Source organism: Scardinius erythrophthalmus (genome assembly GCF_964197995.2).
Source record: "Scardinius erythrophthalmus genome assembly, chromosome: 16".
Classification (NCBI taxonomy): domain Eukaryota; kingdom Metazoa; phylum Chordata; class Actinopteri; order Cypriniformes; family Leuciscidae; genus Scardinius; species Scardinius erythrophthalmus.
Window position 1 is genome coordinate 36500383 of NC_138236.1, and position 18329 is coordinate 36518711.

General features: G+C 37.4%; 1 protein-coding gene across 2 annotated transcripts; it reads left to right on the forward strand.

The window, feature by feature from the left end:
* The first annotated feature begins 7618 nt into the window (after window positions 1-7618).
* lyplal1 (lysophospholipase like 1) lies at window positions 7619-18085 on the forward strand. 2 transcript variants are annotated; one of them, XR_014031786.1, is made up of 6 exons: window positions 7640-7763; window positions 9384-9483; window positions 11736-11905; window positions 15020-15135; window positions 15215-15487; window positions 17602-18085. XR_014031786.1 is itself a non-coding variant. In XM_081388510.1 (5 exons), exons 1-5 carry the CDS (start codon window positions 7676-7678, stop codon window positions 15434-15436), a joined length of 696 nt encoding a protein of 231 aa, XP_081244636.1. In that variant the 5' UTR covers window positions 7619-7675; the 3' UTR covers window positions 15437-15991. The 2 variants fall into 2 exon arrangements, 1 of the variants encoding a protein (XP_081244636.1); XM_081388510.1 differs by lacking the exon at window positions 17602-18085 and having other exon boundaries at window positions 7619-7763; window positions 15215-15991.
* Window positions 18086-18329: the final 244 nt, after the last annotated feature.

The following is an 18329-nucleotide window of genomic DNA, read 5'->3' on the forward strand; positions in this document are numbered from 1 at the left end:
TCCATCCTGTGGAAAGCACATACCTGGGTTCCTTTCGAAGTGGAACTCAACACTGCATCTTGGATTGACGCTTTGGGGAACGTCATCAGTGTGACCGGCGTCTGAAGCACAAGTGTAAACACAACAATTTTATTGGCCAACAACAGTCCACAATGTCATTACTGCCCTAGTGAAAAAAAAGTATACTATTGTATTTGAAATATTCCCTTTTTCAATAGTACATTGCAAATATACTCACAAAAATTGTACTATCTTTAAATATATTAAAAGTATATTAGCATCATGATTTTACCTATTTTCACAATACAATTTTTAACACACTTTAAAATAATTGTACTGTAGTATATTTTCAAAAAATATATTTTAGAAAAATATATATTAGGTATATTTTAACTGTGTGCTGGAAATGATCATTGTAACAATGCTTTGAAAGTAGACTTTCAAAATACATTAAATATACAATAGGACTTTGTACAAAGTATAGCTAAGTTTTATTTGCCTAATAATGTGCATTAGTTATTGAAGACAAAGTATACAATTTTTAGTATTTGGAATAAGGCAAAGGTATTAATAAGCCTGTACTTTTTGCACAAATATATCACACCACGATAGCCTTGTGGGCAAGTATGCTGAAATGTGCTTCGGGAGACCCGAGTTTGAGTCCCGGCTCGTGAACCGTTCTTGATCCCGTCCCTCCTCTCTCTCTCTCTCTCTCGCTCTCGTACACTTTAATATCACTAATCAAGCATTTAGTCCCTACACAGGCATATATATTTAAGTATACTAAGTATACTTGAAGTTGTTCCAATTTAGCACACAAAAGTACACTAAATACACTTAAAGTTATACTTTATTACAATTTAATTACAACTAAAATATACTAAGTACAAAATAAGTTGTTTCAAAATAGCACACTTCAAGTTAACTAATCATTAACACACTTGAAGTATACTGATACTGTAATTAGTGTGGCTGCAAGTATACTTAGCTTCTTCTTTTTTTTCACCAGGGTAAAGTGCCCATGAGTATAAAAAGGGCACCTGCAATGTGCGTCATCAGCGTTTTTATCTTCAGGAGCCGTTTGTTTGATTTAGTGCATGTTAAAGGTGATCATGTTTGATAAACCCTCAAGTAAGCATTTCAGGAAGTGTGTCCCCCAGGTTTTTGGCACCTGAGGACACACACAAACTGTGTTTTATGTGTTTGGTTGAGGAGCACATGCATTCAGTTCTCGAGGGATCTGAATGTGCCCATTGGGAGAAATTCACAATGAGTAAGCTATGGCCCTATTCTCTAGGGATGTGAGACAGGCGTCTGCGCCCCCGGCACAGCGGAGACTGAAGTCATGGGAATCGCAGGTGAAGGTGGCTAAGGAGTTTGAGAAAGGTATGGCTCTATCGCATTCCTCAGTCTCACTCAGAGATGACTCGCGACTCAGATGATCTGCTGGATCAGGATGTACTGTCTTTTGAGTCTTCTGATCCAGCAAATAGCATGTTGCTGGCACCATCGAGCAAGGATGAGGCGAATGTGATTAAGTAGGGTAAGGATATCACTTGTAGTGAGCCCTCTCAGCCTGCCAGCCCGGCATACGAGGAGTTGTTGGAGGTGATGGCCCATGCCACACTAGATTGGATCTAGTTTGGGGGAACACAAGACAGGAAATCACTTGTGGCAGGCTCAACGAGAGGTTCCTGTCCTGTTCCTGAGAGATTTAGGGCCACCAAACAAACATCCGCTGCAATTGGTCATTCAAGGGCGTCAACTGTGGCAACGGAGAAGCATCTGTGGTTGAACTTGACTGACATCAAGGAGTCTCATCTTCAAAACTTTTCAACATGTCTGTAGAGACGGTGGTCGGGGAAGTTTAGAGAGGCGAGGGCACGTCAGCTGCTTTTAGGAAGTACAACTTCACCTATAATCTCTGGGGGACCTGGTCCATCACAGTCTGAGGACTGAGGACTGAGGACTACTCCTTCGAGGAGTAGAGCACAGAGGAAGTAGGACACTAGTAGGAAAAGACAAGATCAGTGGGAAGGAATCGATAGGAAGCAATTTGGTAAACAGGATTGAAGTATAATCCATACTCCTTCCCTTCTAAGTAGGAATATTGATCCCCTTTAAAGAAATAGACCTGTCTAGTTGACCTTGATAGTGGACAATGCTAATGACTTGAGGATGTTTGCCTGAGGCGGCGTCCCTCCTTGTTTTCTGTCATTGACTATGGCTAGTGCAAATTTAATCAAGTTCGGGCTATAGCAGGTCTAAGATGAGTGTGCTAAGAGGGTTGAGCTGCCTCTCTCAGGACTCTAAGGTCTTTAAGTAGAATAGCTTCACATTGGCTCCCTTTTAGAATGGCAGCAATATTGAATGCTGTAGCTACCACTTAGCAGGCTTCCTTTGGAAGGTTGGTTCTTCGGGGTTGAGTGCAGAGTGGAACCCTCCCCCCGCTGTAGGAGGTTTAAAGTAGTGTTCACCGCTCCCCATTGGAGCCTTTAACGATCCATGTAGAAGCTAACAAGTAGAGGTTATTTGCCATTTATTTAGGAGTCTTAAGATCCTGGATGAATCCAGGAGGGTGTGAATTCTTTCCCTCGATTGCACTGGGGTAGTAGAGCTGTAGCTTCCCTGCAGCTTCCTAAGTGTTGAGTTTTAGGCTTGGATAGTGGAAAATTATTATTGCAGTTCCACTATTTTGCTCCCCCTAGAGGTAGTGGTGGACCTAGGTAACAGCCTAAGATGATCTCCCTGGGCCGGTATTCCCTATAGGCAAGGCCGTAGGCAGGGTTTACCAATTACCAAGGTCCCAAATTAGATCTAGTTAGGGGGTCTGGGGGCATGCTCCCCCAAGCATCTACATAATGTGCATTTCAAGACATTTAAAGGCCAACCATTTTTATGAGAATAGCTTTAAAACCATAAGTAAGTGGGCAGTAGATTATTTGTCAATACCTGCTCTCTCCTAATTTACATTACTCTTTTTTTTTCTCTCTCAGTCTCATTATCTCTTCCCCTCCTAAAGCTGAGCTTTGACTGATAGTCTTTTCATTTTTGTCTGTCAGTGAAGAAAGTAAACTTAGGGTCAACTGATATTTATATGTTTTATGAATCATTTTAAGCAATTTAATTTACTGAAGGTAAAAGCTAGGTAAATAAGTTTATTAAGTTCATTCACAATATGTACACATTCACTAATCTCATGCCTAATATGATGAAAACGGCTTTGTTCATGTTTCTTGTCCCCTCACAGTAGCTACGTTTATATGGACACCTTATGTTTCAATCAGAACGAAATCAATCCGATTGATGAATCTGTACATGGTGTTTACATGAACGATAAAGTAATCGGGTTGATGTGCGCGTTTATTTGTCATAAGCTTAAAATGCACAAATATACAGAATTTCCTGCTGTTCGCGCATAACTATTGAGTCCTAACATGAGTCCTAGGACGCAACCTGTACGATTGACACATCTGACTTCGGCTAAGTAAGTTCGTAGAGTCAATTTATGCTATGCCCATATGTGCTTAGGCACAGCAAATGAGGCAGGATGGCGGAATGGATATTTGTTAGTCCAAGATGCAGGATATATGTCAGTCCAAGATGCAGTGTTGAGTTCCACTTCGAAAGGGAACGTCTCAGGTTATGACTGTAACCATGGTTCCCTGAAAAGGGGATCGAGACACTGCATCTCACTGCAATGTCTCCGGCCTGCCTGCTCGTCTCCTTCAGACAAGGAAGTTGATGACATACAGTACTTTGCAGATGCCCTCTTATACTCACAGGCGCTTCAGTAATGATGTCATGGACTGTCATTGGCCAATAAAATTGTTGTGCTTACACAAAAGCTTCAGTCAAGCCTAAACAGCACCTTTTGGAAACCCAGAAGATGCTTTTCGAACACACAGAGGGAATCACAACATCACCCAGATAGAAGGTTCCCTAAATGAAGAGTTTAGGATTAGCAGTAGGGATACATGATATATCGACCACATATTGATATCGGCAGATAAATGGTCATTTTTTATGTTATCGTTATCGATCCGATAAGAAAATTAGGGCGATATATCAAAGCTGATAGATAATAGATTATTTACTTCAGTTGAGAGATGCGTGCAGTTCGCCATGATGGATTTGAATGATTGGAATCACTTCGAAAAGGAAGATACAGTTAAGTGCAACATGTGCAGCACAAATCAGTCACATAGGCTTCATAACATTATAATAAGAACATGCCTGTGAAAGAATGTTGTGAATTCTTGTTCGCCAGTGTTTCAGCGCGACGAGCGTGTTGTGGCAGAAAGAGCGCATCTATGGAGTTAAGCCTTCATGACAAGCACAGTCAGTTCGCTTGAGCATTCGCAGCATTTTGTGCCATTGTAAGTTGTAATATGTTTATTTTGTGTGTGTATATATAAGATGCGTTTGGTTGAGGTAATGAACGATGCAGTAAAGCGCTTAATTGTACCAGTGATCATCTTTATCTTTAGTGTGCGCAGCTCAAACAGCAATGCACATTAATAACTATAATTGGGACTGTCATAGGCTACATGCCATTATAATGGGCACATTATTGTAATAAAACTTTGCAAATTCTCTGGGTTTAGTTGCCGTGTTTCAGCGCGTTGTTGTGGAAATAGCGTCTCCAGAACAGGGATTACACGTTCTGACCAGCACAGTCAAGTTTGTGTGTGCATTCACATAATTTTGTGCAGATATAAGTCGTAATATAAAGTTTATGTAATATAAATATCTGATTAATCTCACATAGGATGCGTTTCGTTGATTTAAATAACCTTCTAGAACAATTTTTCAGTTTCCCGGTGCTCGTTCTCTTCCGCTTCAGCGCACGCGATCAAACAGCAATGCAAAACATTAAAAGCTATGATTCGAACTGTCATTTCATTATAATTGTATACACTATGACTATTGTAATAAGAAGTTGTAAATTCTTTGGGTTTAGTATGCAGGCTTTCAAAGTATATCAAAATTTGAATTTAGATTTATCGGCCAATATATCGGTTATCGGCTTTCAAATGTAAAGAATTATCGGTTATTGTATCGGCCAAAATTTTCATATCAGTGCATCCCTAATTAGCAGCTAAAATAAATGAAACACTAAAGACGGCCACTATATTGAGATCACAGGGCCAGTCGGGTTGTGTGCAGTTCAGCACAGTTCAACCATTGCAATTAAACATTCCAAACAAACTGTCCCTGCTGGAACAATGAAGCAAACCACGACTGCACACAGAGAAAGGACAAATGCCATAACCTCAAGTGTCAAGCTCAAACACACGATATCCACAGCCACTCCCTAAAACACAGGGGTTGTCACGTCACTGGGGTTGAATCCAAGAGTCCATTTTAAAGGAGAAAGTATATGAGAGAATATGTTTTGTATATGCAATTGTGTAGTGTTATAGGTTTTTTATTTACACTTTTATAATATGATTTTTTATAATAAATTGTCTCCTTCTGTTAGCTGTCATGTCACATACAAAACTTTGAAAGCCAAAAAAATAATACATCTATAAACAATCATAAACATGACCATTTCTCTTTGGTTGCAATTGAAATTTATTATATTATCTCAGTCAATACCGTATGAGATTTTTTTCTTACAGTATTTGATGCACTTGCGAAAAAATTCAGTTCCGATATTATGAAAAAATAAATAAACAAATGTATCCCATTTTTTAAATGTAACAGGTCCACTCTCAGGCTGCCTATAGAAGGCATGAATAAACAGACAGTGTGATTCAGGATTGATTTGTGGGGGGATCTTCTCCAGTCATTTGTCAGTATTGGAAACAGAGACACTATTTTATACACATATGTAGCCCATCCCTCCCACACAGTGAGAGGAAAGGTGGAAGGAGGTGAGATTTAGGACGCAGAATGTGTGGTCTGAGCATTCAAAGCAAATGAAATGTACCAGAATCAAAGTGAAACGGCACTTAGTTTATGAAAGATAAGACCCAGTATGTGTTTAAAGTAACTTGTAGACATCCCCTAAATCTCTTTGAGTAAACAATGATGTTCAATGTAACAGAGCTGTATAACTTTTTATTAGACAGGGATTTTTATGTAAGTACGTCGTGCTTTCTTCTTCAGCTAAAGGGTCCCGACCAGGTCCAGAATTTACTTTTTTAATGGGTGTGAATTAAGAAAAGTAGCTGACTATATATTTCTTAACAGCCATAAAACTATATTCTGCATTATTTTAATATATACGCTTGTGTTATTCTTGTAATAACAGAAATATTCACCTTTCAAAAAATTGAGAACGGGTCAAAGTATTGCAATTTAAACCAGGCATAATGTTAACCATCCAACTGTCCAGCAATGTCAAATGTATTGGCCAAAGTCATTTTTACTAACACTTGGAGTTTAAAAAAAGCTGGTCCTGACTCCTGAATAGAAGTAGCCTCCCTAGTGAAAAAAAAAAAAAAAACTATACCAAAATGTATTTCAAATACATTAACACATATTTACTTACATATCGCTTGAAACTTACTGATATAAATATTATAGTTAAACTTTTTTGTCGTATTTCTTTATTGCACAATGCACATTTCTTAATATTAAGCCTAAAATCTGTTTTAATGTCCCTATTAGCAGGATAGTATGGCATCTGTCTTAAAATGCAAGATATTTAAATTGTACCTAAGGTATAATTGCAGTAGTTAGCACAATCAAACATAATAAGTATATCTTTAGTTGGACCTCAGCACTATTTCTGGATAACTAAAGTGCATTAAGTAAAAAAAAACTTCAGTTATATCAATTTAGTATATCAAAAGTACAATTGCAGGGTATTTATATTAAGCACATACATATGTAAATATATTTGTAGTATACTTAGCATAAAATAAATGTATTTCAAATATTGATAATCAAATATCAATTATTTTTCACTAGGGCTATATCAAAGATAACCCAAATAACTAGTGTGCAGATGTCCTGGTTTCAGCTCCCTTACTTAAATGACTATTTTGTGTATTGAAAGTAAAAACTCATTTTAATTACAGACCTGTTTTCTTAGGATGATTCCAAGGGCCCGCACACTTTTGGGCCAATATTCTTTCATAGGCTCCAAAATTTCTAGCGGCGCCCATGACTGCAGCACTCACCCAATGCTTGCCAACAGAAAACATGAAACGCACGAGTTTGCCCTTGGATGTTATACATAAAACCAAACAATCATTCATTTGTGAGGAGTTTCACGATTTTTTATTTTTATTTATTGCAAGAAAACAAACAGCTCTGCATTTAATACAGTAGCATAATTTGAAAAGGAAAGAGAAAGAGAGAGAAAAATACAGACAAATGACACCTCAAGTGAGAAAAATATGATTATAATTCTTTAGAAACTTGTTGTTCTTGTTGGTATCAATGAGTTTAAGAGATTTTATAATAAGGGAAATCTCAAAGATAAAGTGATAAAGACCTCTCTTTTCAAAGGTGTGAGCAATAATAACTAGAAGAGTAGATTAAAATCATTCTCATGCAGATGCATTGTGCTCACACCTTTGAAAAGAGAAGAAATCTAGGCAAAGTCTTGAGAAAATTTGTTTTTGTGAATAAAGTGAGGAGTTGAACAGTAGTAGCCTAAATGGTGAACGCGATCTGTGACGTGGATGACGTTGGTAATATCGCGAGATAAAACGGGATGAATATGGCTGCAGTTAAACTACAGAAGAGTGTTGTGAGTCAGACTGGAAAACACACTGCTTCTGTTATCTTTCTTCATGGCTCAGGTGATTTGAAGAGTTATTAAAATCTTTCTCATGCAGATGCGTTGTGCTCACACCTTTGAAAAGAGAAGTTTTAAAAACCGGAACAGCGCTCTTTCACTTACTTCACGCATGACAGCTGAATGAAACGCAACAGACGCGGGTTAACTGTATCAAATGTCGTCGAAACGCACCGATTGATGTGAAACTTCGTCTGACTTGTTCAAGGACAAGAAATTAAAAAGAATTAGTGCAGACGGAGCGCAATAATTTAATGAACTACGGCTATCTCTCTCTTGCATATAGGTAGCCTATGTGACCACACACTGAAAGCGTTTAAAATCCCTCTGTTCACCCTCATTGTATGTGTATTATATCAATCTAAATCAGGGCTACTCAACTTCAGAGGCTAAGAGGACTGCATTTTAAACCACATAAAGTGCAAAGGGCCACCAACTTGGATCGTAAGACTTTTATTTAGGCATACTTAATACTATAGTTGTAGTTTTACTGAGTATTTACAGTTTATCATCTAGCTAAGTCTTACTGGTCCTTTTAATGGTTGTCCTATTTAAAGTGTCACTGAACATGAAAAAAAATGGCATAAAAAAGGATTAATAGTTTGTCTTGCTGTATTACAAAAATGCATTCATATGCAGAATATGAAAAAAAAATGCATAAAGAAAACCATTCTTGAGCAAATGAACTTAACAAGAACTGATCAAAAGAAGTCCTTATTCCTAGTGAAAAATCTGCACTGTTTTCACAAGTAATTTCAGGTCTGGCACTCACTGGCTGATCTGAGACAGTCTGTGGTAAGACCAAAACATTGCACTTTTTTATAGTCTTTTTATACTCCATTGCACCTTTGTAATAATTTTTATAGTGCCTATTTATACTCGGGGTTGCTTTACAAAGGTTTCATTATTATTATTATTATTAATTATTAGCTCTACGTTTTAATTTGGTCAGAATCCAAAATATATATTTTTTTATTCAGTAACAGTCGAATCGTCTAATTATAACCAATATTGTAAACACGATGTATAAAAGATCCACTGTGAGTTCAATAAAGTAACGACAGCTTGTAATGGTAGCGCTTTCTGCTTGCTTTCTGTTTAACACATTTACATTAAGAATAAAAAGTTTTGTTTTTCATGCTGCTAAGAGGACCATCAACCACTTAGACATTGCAAAGTTTCAGGAGTGTCAACTGCATTAAATGATACAAAAAAAAGTTACTTTGTTTTTAACTTAGGCGCCGAGTCTCACACATTTGATAGCGTGCGTGAACACAGGTGCTCGACACACCAAGATTTACATTGAAGGGAACTTCATATCTAGAGACTCGGGTGGGTTCTTTAGACTTGGGCCAGGCCAGTATCACCCCAAACACTATAGCGGTGTCCCAATTCAGAAGCCTCTGAATTGGGACGCAGCTTATAAAACGCATTGCAACTCAGAACATCTTAACAGCCATATACTTATTCAACATGCAACTAATATTTTCTTGTAGATATGGTTTCATGCAAATATTGTGTTTGTACTGTTTGAATATGTTTAAACGCAAGTTTAGTTTAGACACAATTGAATAATTTAATCCAGTGTGGCTGAGTATAATAACTTTCTTCAGTTTCATTTTAGGAGACACAGGGCCAGGTTTGCTCAGCTGGGTTTGTGATGTTTTGGGACAAAACCTGGCATTTGAAAACATCCGGGTGATTTATCCCACAGCGCCATCCAGGTAAACACCCTGAACATTATAATTCATACAACTTATGTCATGTGTCAAGCTTATTGTCAAGTGGACAATAAGCCCACTAAGCTAAGAACTCTTATATAAACAGCATTAACTGAATTCATTGTTTACAAACTTACTACTTAACCATATTATAAAATAAAAAAAAATAAAAAATAAATAATTTTATAACTTAACTCTTTCCCCGCCTGCGTTTTATTTTTAAGTTGCCAGCCGGCACCAGCATTTTTGGACTAACTTTTCAAACAAAAAGCTGAGAAAATCATGTTTTTTGTCAAAGACAAAGACATAGATGGGGCAGATCACGTCCATTGCATGAACAGTCGTATCTCTTCCATTGCATGAACGGTCGTATATCTCTTCGTGGGTTCGACCAGGGCAATTCTAGGATGTCAATATTAGGGGGGCTCAGCCCCCAATGAGGGTATAATTATATTATATTATACAATAATTATATATACATTATATAATTTAATACATTGTTTGTGTATTAGGCTTGAACAATACAGTAGGTTCTACAATCCCTGAACATTAAAATTATTTCTAATAATTTTAAAATATCCAACTTATATTCATTAATATTCATTAAGAATATAGACAAACTTTTAATAATTTAATTGTCTATATTGTCAGTTTGTGGGTAAAATATTTTATATATACAGTATAGGCTATATATTTTTTTTTAGTGCTGGGCAATGATTAATCACGATTAATCGCATCCATTAAAAGTTTGTGTTTGTCCCATTCACAACTAAATGTTGACAGGATTAACAAAAACACATACGTTTGCTCCACAACGTGTGAGCAGTAGCCTGGCGCACTAAAAATTTAAGCGGGAGAATGTTATCATCGCAAAGTGGTCAGGCTAATGTCTTGTGTTTATTCCACAAGATTTATGGATAAGCTGTTTGATTGATAATTATTAGGCTAGATTATTTTCAAATTTCACTTACCCTGCTGTGCATGTACCTAGCCCTTCCTCAGTTTGTGTGTTTCCCATTTGAATGGTCAGTGTATGAGGCGGCTTAATTTTGATTAAATTATTCTCTAATCGGTTGCATATTATGTCGTGGATATATCCCTCGAATGCATACTGCAGTCCCTTTTGTCTTGCTCTCTCAGATATTTCACCTGTTCGCCAAAAATTACTAATTATCTCCCTGGGAATGTCTGACACCGGTGCATACATACTGTAATAGACGTGCCAGGTGTGAAAGCTTGTCAGGCGTAGCAACAGTAACTAAGGAGGGCGGGGCTTAGCGAAGGGTCAATTATACACAGGACACACACATATATAAGCACAAACTTTTATTTTGGATGCGACTAATCGTTTTAAACACTATTTTTTTTAACTCTACATTTGTGCAGTACAATTAACTTCGAACTTTCGTGGAGGATTTCTGTCATCTGGTGGAAAACAAACACACTTTTAACATGAAAATGACATGAAATTACCACTATAACCTGTAGATGGCTGCAGAGAAACACTCATTAGCTGATTTGCCATTTCCACTCTCTTTTACAGGTCTTTTCGCGGGTTTTGCTTTTGGATTTATTATAAAATTAATATTATAAGAAATTTCAGCAATTTTATTGCACTTAAGTAGTATAGCAAGAGCAGGAAAAGTCATAAAGTCTAATTCCATTTAGATGAAAAGAATTTCATAGAATTTTACAGTGGATGGGGAACCATCTTGAATTGCTCCTGCATCATATTATGTAAACTGCATTTATAACAAAGAACTGCACAGATGCAGATATCATAACAATCTATCAATAAATGTACACACACGTCATTCTCTGCTTCTGACGCTGGCGCTGTGCCGCTACGGATTGAGGAACACGCTGAAAAACGCTGACTAAATACTGGGAGGAGCCCGTTTTCAAGGGTATTGAGGCGGTCACAAATTAGTGTACGGAGTTAATGGCAGATATTTAGGGGGGCTGGATGGGATAAAGCCCTCCTAATATGGGCCTGACTTTTTGAATCTGGAGATTCTGTACTCTTTCAGAAGATCTCAGACAGGAATTGCCGGGAAAACTCGTCAATGGTGGGGAAAGAGTTAAATGAAGATAAGATTAAATTTTTTGAACAGTTAAAGCTGAAATTCAGTTCATTTCAAACATTTTCCAAATCATTTTCCACAACTGTGTGAATGCAGTATTTAACTTCTCTAGCATTGTTCAATTAGAATTATTACTTTGTCTGTTTTACTGCTGTAATTGATTGTTTTTAGGCCGTACACACCCATGCGAGGGGCTCTGTCTCATGTGTGGTTTGATCGTCACAAGATTTCCCAGGATTGCCCGGAACACTTGGAGTCTATAGACTCCATGTGTGATAATTTAAGCGCCATTGTCCAAGACGAGATCCGAGCCGGGATACCCAAACACAGGATGGTTATTGGTATGGCTACTGGCTTATCTCTCCCGTGTCCTCTCCACAACTCTCTCTCTTCTCCCAATCCATCTATCTCTCCCTACCTTATTGCTTTCTCTGACTTACACACTCTCACACTCCACTTGTTCCAAATTAAGCAGAGTCTCAGACCACTGCTCATAAGTCTCTCCCTCGTTGTGTAAAATGAAGAATGAAACTTATCAAGTTTCTTATTCCTTTCATTTGTTGCCAGAATGGGCCAAAAAGAATTTCTGGATGATTCTCAGGTTTCTGCTAAGCTTTATCTCAAAATATTTGGGTTATGGGGTTCACAAATATATCACAATGAGATAAAAGTGGCAGAAAATCATTCAGTAAAAAGAGATCTTAGCAGAACCCAGGCAAATTCCCTCAGGGCATGTGAAGTAGGCTGGAGGGACAATAAAGGAAGTTACGTTTTGCTCAGAGAGTTAAACCCAATGGCAACAGTTAAGGAAGGGTTAACCGACAAGCCAATAACACATAAATACCCTAAAATAGTTGCGAATAAAATGTGAAAAGTGCAACAACAAAAAAAAGTCTTTGTGTGAAAAGGCTTGTGTGGAAGGACAGAAAAGCCCCTGAACTCAGTTCCAAAGAAACTGATTCAAAAAACACATGTTCCTGTGAGACTGCTGAAATATTATCTTCCTAAATCATAACATTTTGTCATTAACTATAAATACTCATTGGAGTCACTCTGCACGCTGGAGAAACGAAGTGGTCTGTACGCGGAGTCCACTTCCCAGGCTGACGGACTGACAAGCGCCAGAACTTTCCATGGAAAACGGTTTCATATATGGATTGTGTTTTTCAATCTTTTAGGTGTCGTAGTTAATGGGAAAAGCCCAAGTCAAACATGCATGCACAGATTATTTTTAGCCAAACAACTACAGTATGTGGATTTCTCAAGTTTTTGTCTCTTTGATTAAATGAGGAGTGCATAAAGGGGAAAGTAGTAGACCTGTTAATTAGTCCTGGAGATATAAGCGCCGCGGTCACATCATCTCTACGAGAGGTTTAAAGAACATGTGAACTCCATCTATCCCTTGTCTCAACATGACTCCTCCCATCCGCTCTGACAGACTGATGGGTACTTGTTCACTTTCCCAGATGTAGTGCCCAGATTTGCCCAGATGTGTAAGATTAAGCACAGGCATGAAAGAAGAAAAATGGAGTTTTGATGATGTGGAACTCAAGGCTAGCTTTCTTTTCTCTTTCTTTTTTTTTTTTTTAAATATTTAATTCACAACTTACTATTTGTTTTTTAGCTTGGTTGGACTCCAGATCTTGGGCTTCTGTAGACCACTTTAAATTACATACACTTATTAATGCCGTCATGACTTAATCGCTCCAGAGTGAGAAGGGTTTTATTACTAACAGTTTACTCAGACATAAAACTTCTGTTATAGACTGTTTACAATGTGCACCAATAATGCCATTATTGACAATAAATAGTGTATACATGCCTGTATAATGCAATTAATAATTCACAGATTTTAAGCACAGACACTGACACGAGTGGAAGTGAAAATAGTTACAAATATATCATTTAAAACATATCATATAATAAAATGTAGTTTGATAAATCAACGACTCATCAAGACTGATGTGTCCTGCCACTGGCAAATGAGAAAAGATGGCTCTACACTGAAAAGGTTTACAAACAATGCCTGCATGCTACTAGCAAAACCACCTGCGATTTGCCACTTGTTGCGTGCCTTTCATTGAAAACAAGCTAAATGTGAACTCCCATGTCAACTATAGCACACAAATTATAGATACATTTACAATTACAGTGATTCCTTTCCCATCTAAGAAGTTTAGTTCCATAATCATGAAATGTTAGGGTTTCACATTTCCATAGTCTTTCATTTTGAGACCTTGGCTCTGTTATATGATACAAGGTAGATAGTTCCTTCTGAAAAAAAAAGTACACTTTAGCATATTTTACTATGAGTTTACTTTGAAAGAGTATGTTTGAGTGTATTCTTTTGCAATGTTTTTGGACACTTAAAATGAAATTGTATTTTAGTTTAAATTTACATGCAATTAGCTGAACTTTAGAGTGCTTTTTTGATCCACTCAAGTAGGACAAATGTACTTTAAAGCATGACAAACGTTTATTATGACAATGATTTAAAACATACATACAATTTGGCATTATTACAAAGTGCTCTGTAAAAGTATACTAAAAGGGTTAGTTCACCCAACAGTTATCCCATCATTTACTCGCCCTCAAGCAATCCTTGGTGTATATGACTTTATTCTTTCAGCCAAGCACAATCTGAGTTATATTAATAAATATCCTAGCTCTTCCAAGCTTTATAATTAGAGTGAATGGTACCTTAGATTTTGAAGCTCAAAAAACTCATCCATCCATCATAAAAGTAATCCATATGGTTCCAGGGGGTTTCTGAAGAAAAATATTCATATTTATAGGCCTAACTTATAAACTATAATCACTGGCTTCTGGTAACAGCCGTACGTGAGTCTAGTTCCGGCAGAAGAGTGACCTCTGACCCGACAGAGGTCAGAGGTCACTCTTCTGCCGGAACTAGACTTGTGTACGACCGTTACCGGAAACCAGTGATTATAGTTTATAAACTTACAAGTATGAATGATTATCTAACAAAAAAAACATGGCTTCGCTTCAGAAGGCCTTTATTAACTCCCTGGGGCCGTATGGAGCACTTTTATGATGGATGGATGAGTTTTTTGGGCTTCAAAATCTCAAGCTCTATTCACTCCTATTGTGAAGAACCAGGATATTTATTAATATAACTCTGATTGTGTTTGGCTGAAAGAAGAAAGTCATATACACCTAGGATGGCTTGAGGATGAGTAAATTACGGAATCATTTTCCTTTTTGGGTGAATTAACACTGTAAGTCATGAAAGTGTAGTTTTTTCATTAACTTTATGTGCAAGTACAGTTTTTCTTAAAAAAAACTAAAATAAAACAATATTTTAAGTAGATCTACAAGTGTACATTACACATTCAATACAATTAAGGACTTCTGTTTCACCAGGGGACACTTTCTAAAAATGATTATGTCTCAAAATCAGTGTGATTGAGGCTAATGTCTCTTTTTGACACAAGGTGGCTTCTCTATGGGTGGTGCCATGGCACTACATCTGGTTTCCAGGTACCAGCAGGATGTTGCTGGCATCTTCGCTCTGTCCAGCTTTCTTAACAAAGACTCGGTTGTATATCAGGTAGTAAATATTCTTCAGAATGCATGTTTCATATCATGATGTCAAACACCAGAAATAATCTATATTGCCTTATGCACAGGCAGTAGAAAATGCAGCACAGCGCCCCCTACCTGAGCTCCTCCAGTGCCATGGCACAGCGGATGAGCTGGTTTTCCATAGCTGGGGCAAGGAGACAAACTCACTGTTGGAGAAAGCTGGCCTCAACACGTCTTTCCATTCCTTCCCAGACCTCAACCATCAGTTGTGTCGACAAGAACTGGAGTTACTACGGTCCTGGATCCTTAAGAAACTTTCCCTTTAGAGCATCCTTAATGCTGGACAGTGACCACTGCTTGCCCATATACAACCTAAAGTAATCATCATTTACTCTTCCTTATGTCGTAATTGTTTTTTTGAGTCAAACAGTAAAGGAAAACCAAGCAAGTGTGCAGAATACACTACTGTTCAAAAGTTTGGGGTTGGTAAGATTAGTAAATGTTTTTGAAAGAATTCTCTTCTACTCACTAAGGCTGCATTTATTTAATTAAAAATACAGTAAAAACAGTAATAATGTGAAAAATTATTACAATTTAAAATCACTGAATTTTCAGCATCATTACTCCAGTCTTCAGTGTCACATGATCCTTCAGAAATCATTCTAATATGATGATTTGATGCTCAAGAAACATTTCTGATTATGATTAATATTAAAAACAGTTGTGCTGCTGCTTCATATTTTTTTGGAAACCGTGATGTATTTTATTTTTCAGGATTCTTTGATGAATAGAAAGTTCTAAAGAACAGCATTTATTTGAAATCATTTGTAACAATATAAATGTCTACTTTCACTTTTAATCAATTTAATGCATCGTTGCTGAATAAAATAATAAAAAAAATTCAAAAAGAAAAAAAACTCAAACTGGTCTCAGAATGTGAATTTTGAAGAATATCCTGGCCACACGTTATATGCTGTACAAAGTAGATTTGTCAAGCTCCAAAATGAGAAAAAGGGTTATAAAAGTTTGATGGTGAGTAAATGACATACTTTTTCGGTGAACTACATTATCTTTTAAGTAAACCATTAATCTTTAATTGCACTGTTTTCCAACTTTGGCCATTGCACCTGTACTACTGAGTTTACTGTGAAAAATCTGCCGTTTTTGCCCGCAATCCACGTGCTTAATCAGAGCTAATATAGCTGTATAAACCTTGGATTCACCCGCATGTGTTCCACCTCACAAAGACTTGACTCTTTGTGCACATTTCATTGCCTGTAGCGCTAACCACTTTAAAGTGTTCAGTGAAGCACATTCTGCAGGCTGTGATGACTGTTCCATGGAGTCTGGTTTGGCCCGTAGTGCCTGTGGTCAGGCTGAAGCGGCAGGTAGAACTATCACACCGGAGGGGAGGAATGCCACTCGGCTCTGTGGTTTGGATCCGGAATCCGGTCTGTTTGGCACCGTCCCGTTTCCTGTAGAGCGAGGTATCTCTCACTCCTGTTCTACCCCCTTTTTCCCTCCACACCATTATTGCTTGCCATGAAATCTGCTGTACATGTGTTTGGAGGTTCGCTCGGTTTACTTGGTAGTCCCTAACAGTAGCTTCATTAATGGTTATTGGGAGGAAGTGGTTAGCAGGTTTAAAGTTCTGTAGATGTTCTGCTTGGGTTGTGTAGTGGGGCTACAGGCCAGTACCAACATGCACCATCTGGACTTTGACTTACCGACAATGCTAAATGGCCTTAATTCATTCGAAGATACTGCAAATATCATTTGCAATGGGGCACATTGAGTCAAGAGTTGCACTTCCAGTCAAGAGTGCAAACGCACAGACTCATTCTTTATTATGACTATTTTCCACATGCTAGAATAATAGTCATCAAAAGTATGGAATTACACAAATGGAAGCTTGAGAATTATGTAGTAACCAAATTTCTCATATCTGAGCTTCCTCTTTTGTCAGTACCCAGCTCTGCTCACTGTAGATGTTATCTCAACCAGCTTCATGAGTTACATTCTGGGATGCTTTTAAATATTATGCAAGTTGTTCACATGAACACTACGATTCAACGGTTTGGTATCAGTTTTTTGGAAGAAATGAACACTTTTATTTTGCAAGGATAAAATATATTGATCAAAAGTGACTGAAAACATTTATATTGTTATTAAAGATTTCTATTTCAAATAAATACGTTCTTCTTTTCTCTATTCGTCAAAGAATCCTGCAAAATAAAATGCATCAATTTCCTCAAACATATGAAGCAGCACAACTGTTTTCAACATTGATAAAAATCTGAAATGTTTCTTGAGCAGCGATTCATCATATCAGAATGATTTCTGAAGGATCATGTGACACTGAAGACTGGAGTAATGATGCTGAAAATTCAGCTTTGATCACAGCAATAAATTAAATTTTACAATATATTCAGATTAAAAAAAAAGTTAATATAAATGTTAATAATATTGACAAATATTACTCTTTTTACAGGGAGGGCCGGAATTAGGGGGTTCAAGGGAAGGCTATGCATCACTCAGTAAGAGTACACGTATGTTCAACCGGACTGCAAGCGTTCACATCTGAATTTGTGTACTTGCGTAAAGGTTGTTTCTGGCGTAATGGAAATCTCGCTGTACTTTTTTGTTTTTCACATAATTTCCTCCACACATGACAGTATTAGAGCTTGCAGTTCTCAGTTTGCACAGTCAGCTGGATTTTTTGCTGTCAGTACACTTATAAAACAACTCAGTGTGTTTGATTTCCATATTTTGCTTCAGTACAGCAACACAGAAACACATAAGCTTGAGAAAGAGTTGGATAATCATGAAGCAAACTGTTTGTAAACATTTGCATTACTTACTGTATATATGGCCACTTTCATTCCAAAGTATAAATTGTATATCCAAAATGCTTTAACAATGGGAAGCCATTTCTCACTCTGCCAGTGAGGCTCATTAAATTCAACTGAGTTCCGAAACTTATGTAACATCCTGTTCTATTCAGTATAGCATTTTAAGAGCTGCGTCAGTTGCTCTGAAAAAATCCTGACCTCTAGACAATTTTTCTGAATAATGCAGAAATGCAACAGTGGGTCTTGGTGGTGAACAGTTTTTAACTGTTGTTCACATACAGCGCCCATTCACAGCATGTACGGTGGTTGTTTGGGGGTTCTGCTGACGAGAGAGTGCCAGCATGTTATAAGACCTGCCGTTATGCAA

Excerpts from the sequence above, each read along its gene's own strand:
- lyplal1 (XM_081388510.1), top strand. The coding sequence starts at position 7,676 with ATGAATATGGCTGCAGTTAAACTACAGAAGAGTGTTGTGAGTCAGACT. Across the intron at positions 7,764-9,383 it reads TATCTTTCTTCATGGCTCAG|GAGACACAGGGCCAGGTTTG; the intron begins GTGATTTGAAGA and ends GTTTCATTTTAG. Across the intron at positions 9,484-11,735 it reads TATCCCACAGCGCCATCCAG|GCCGTACACACCCATGCGAG; the intron begins GTAAACACCCTG and ends GATTGTTTTTAG.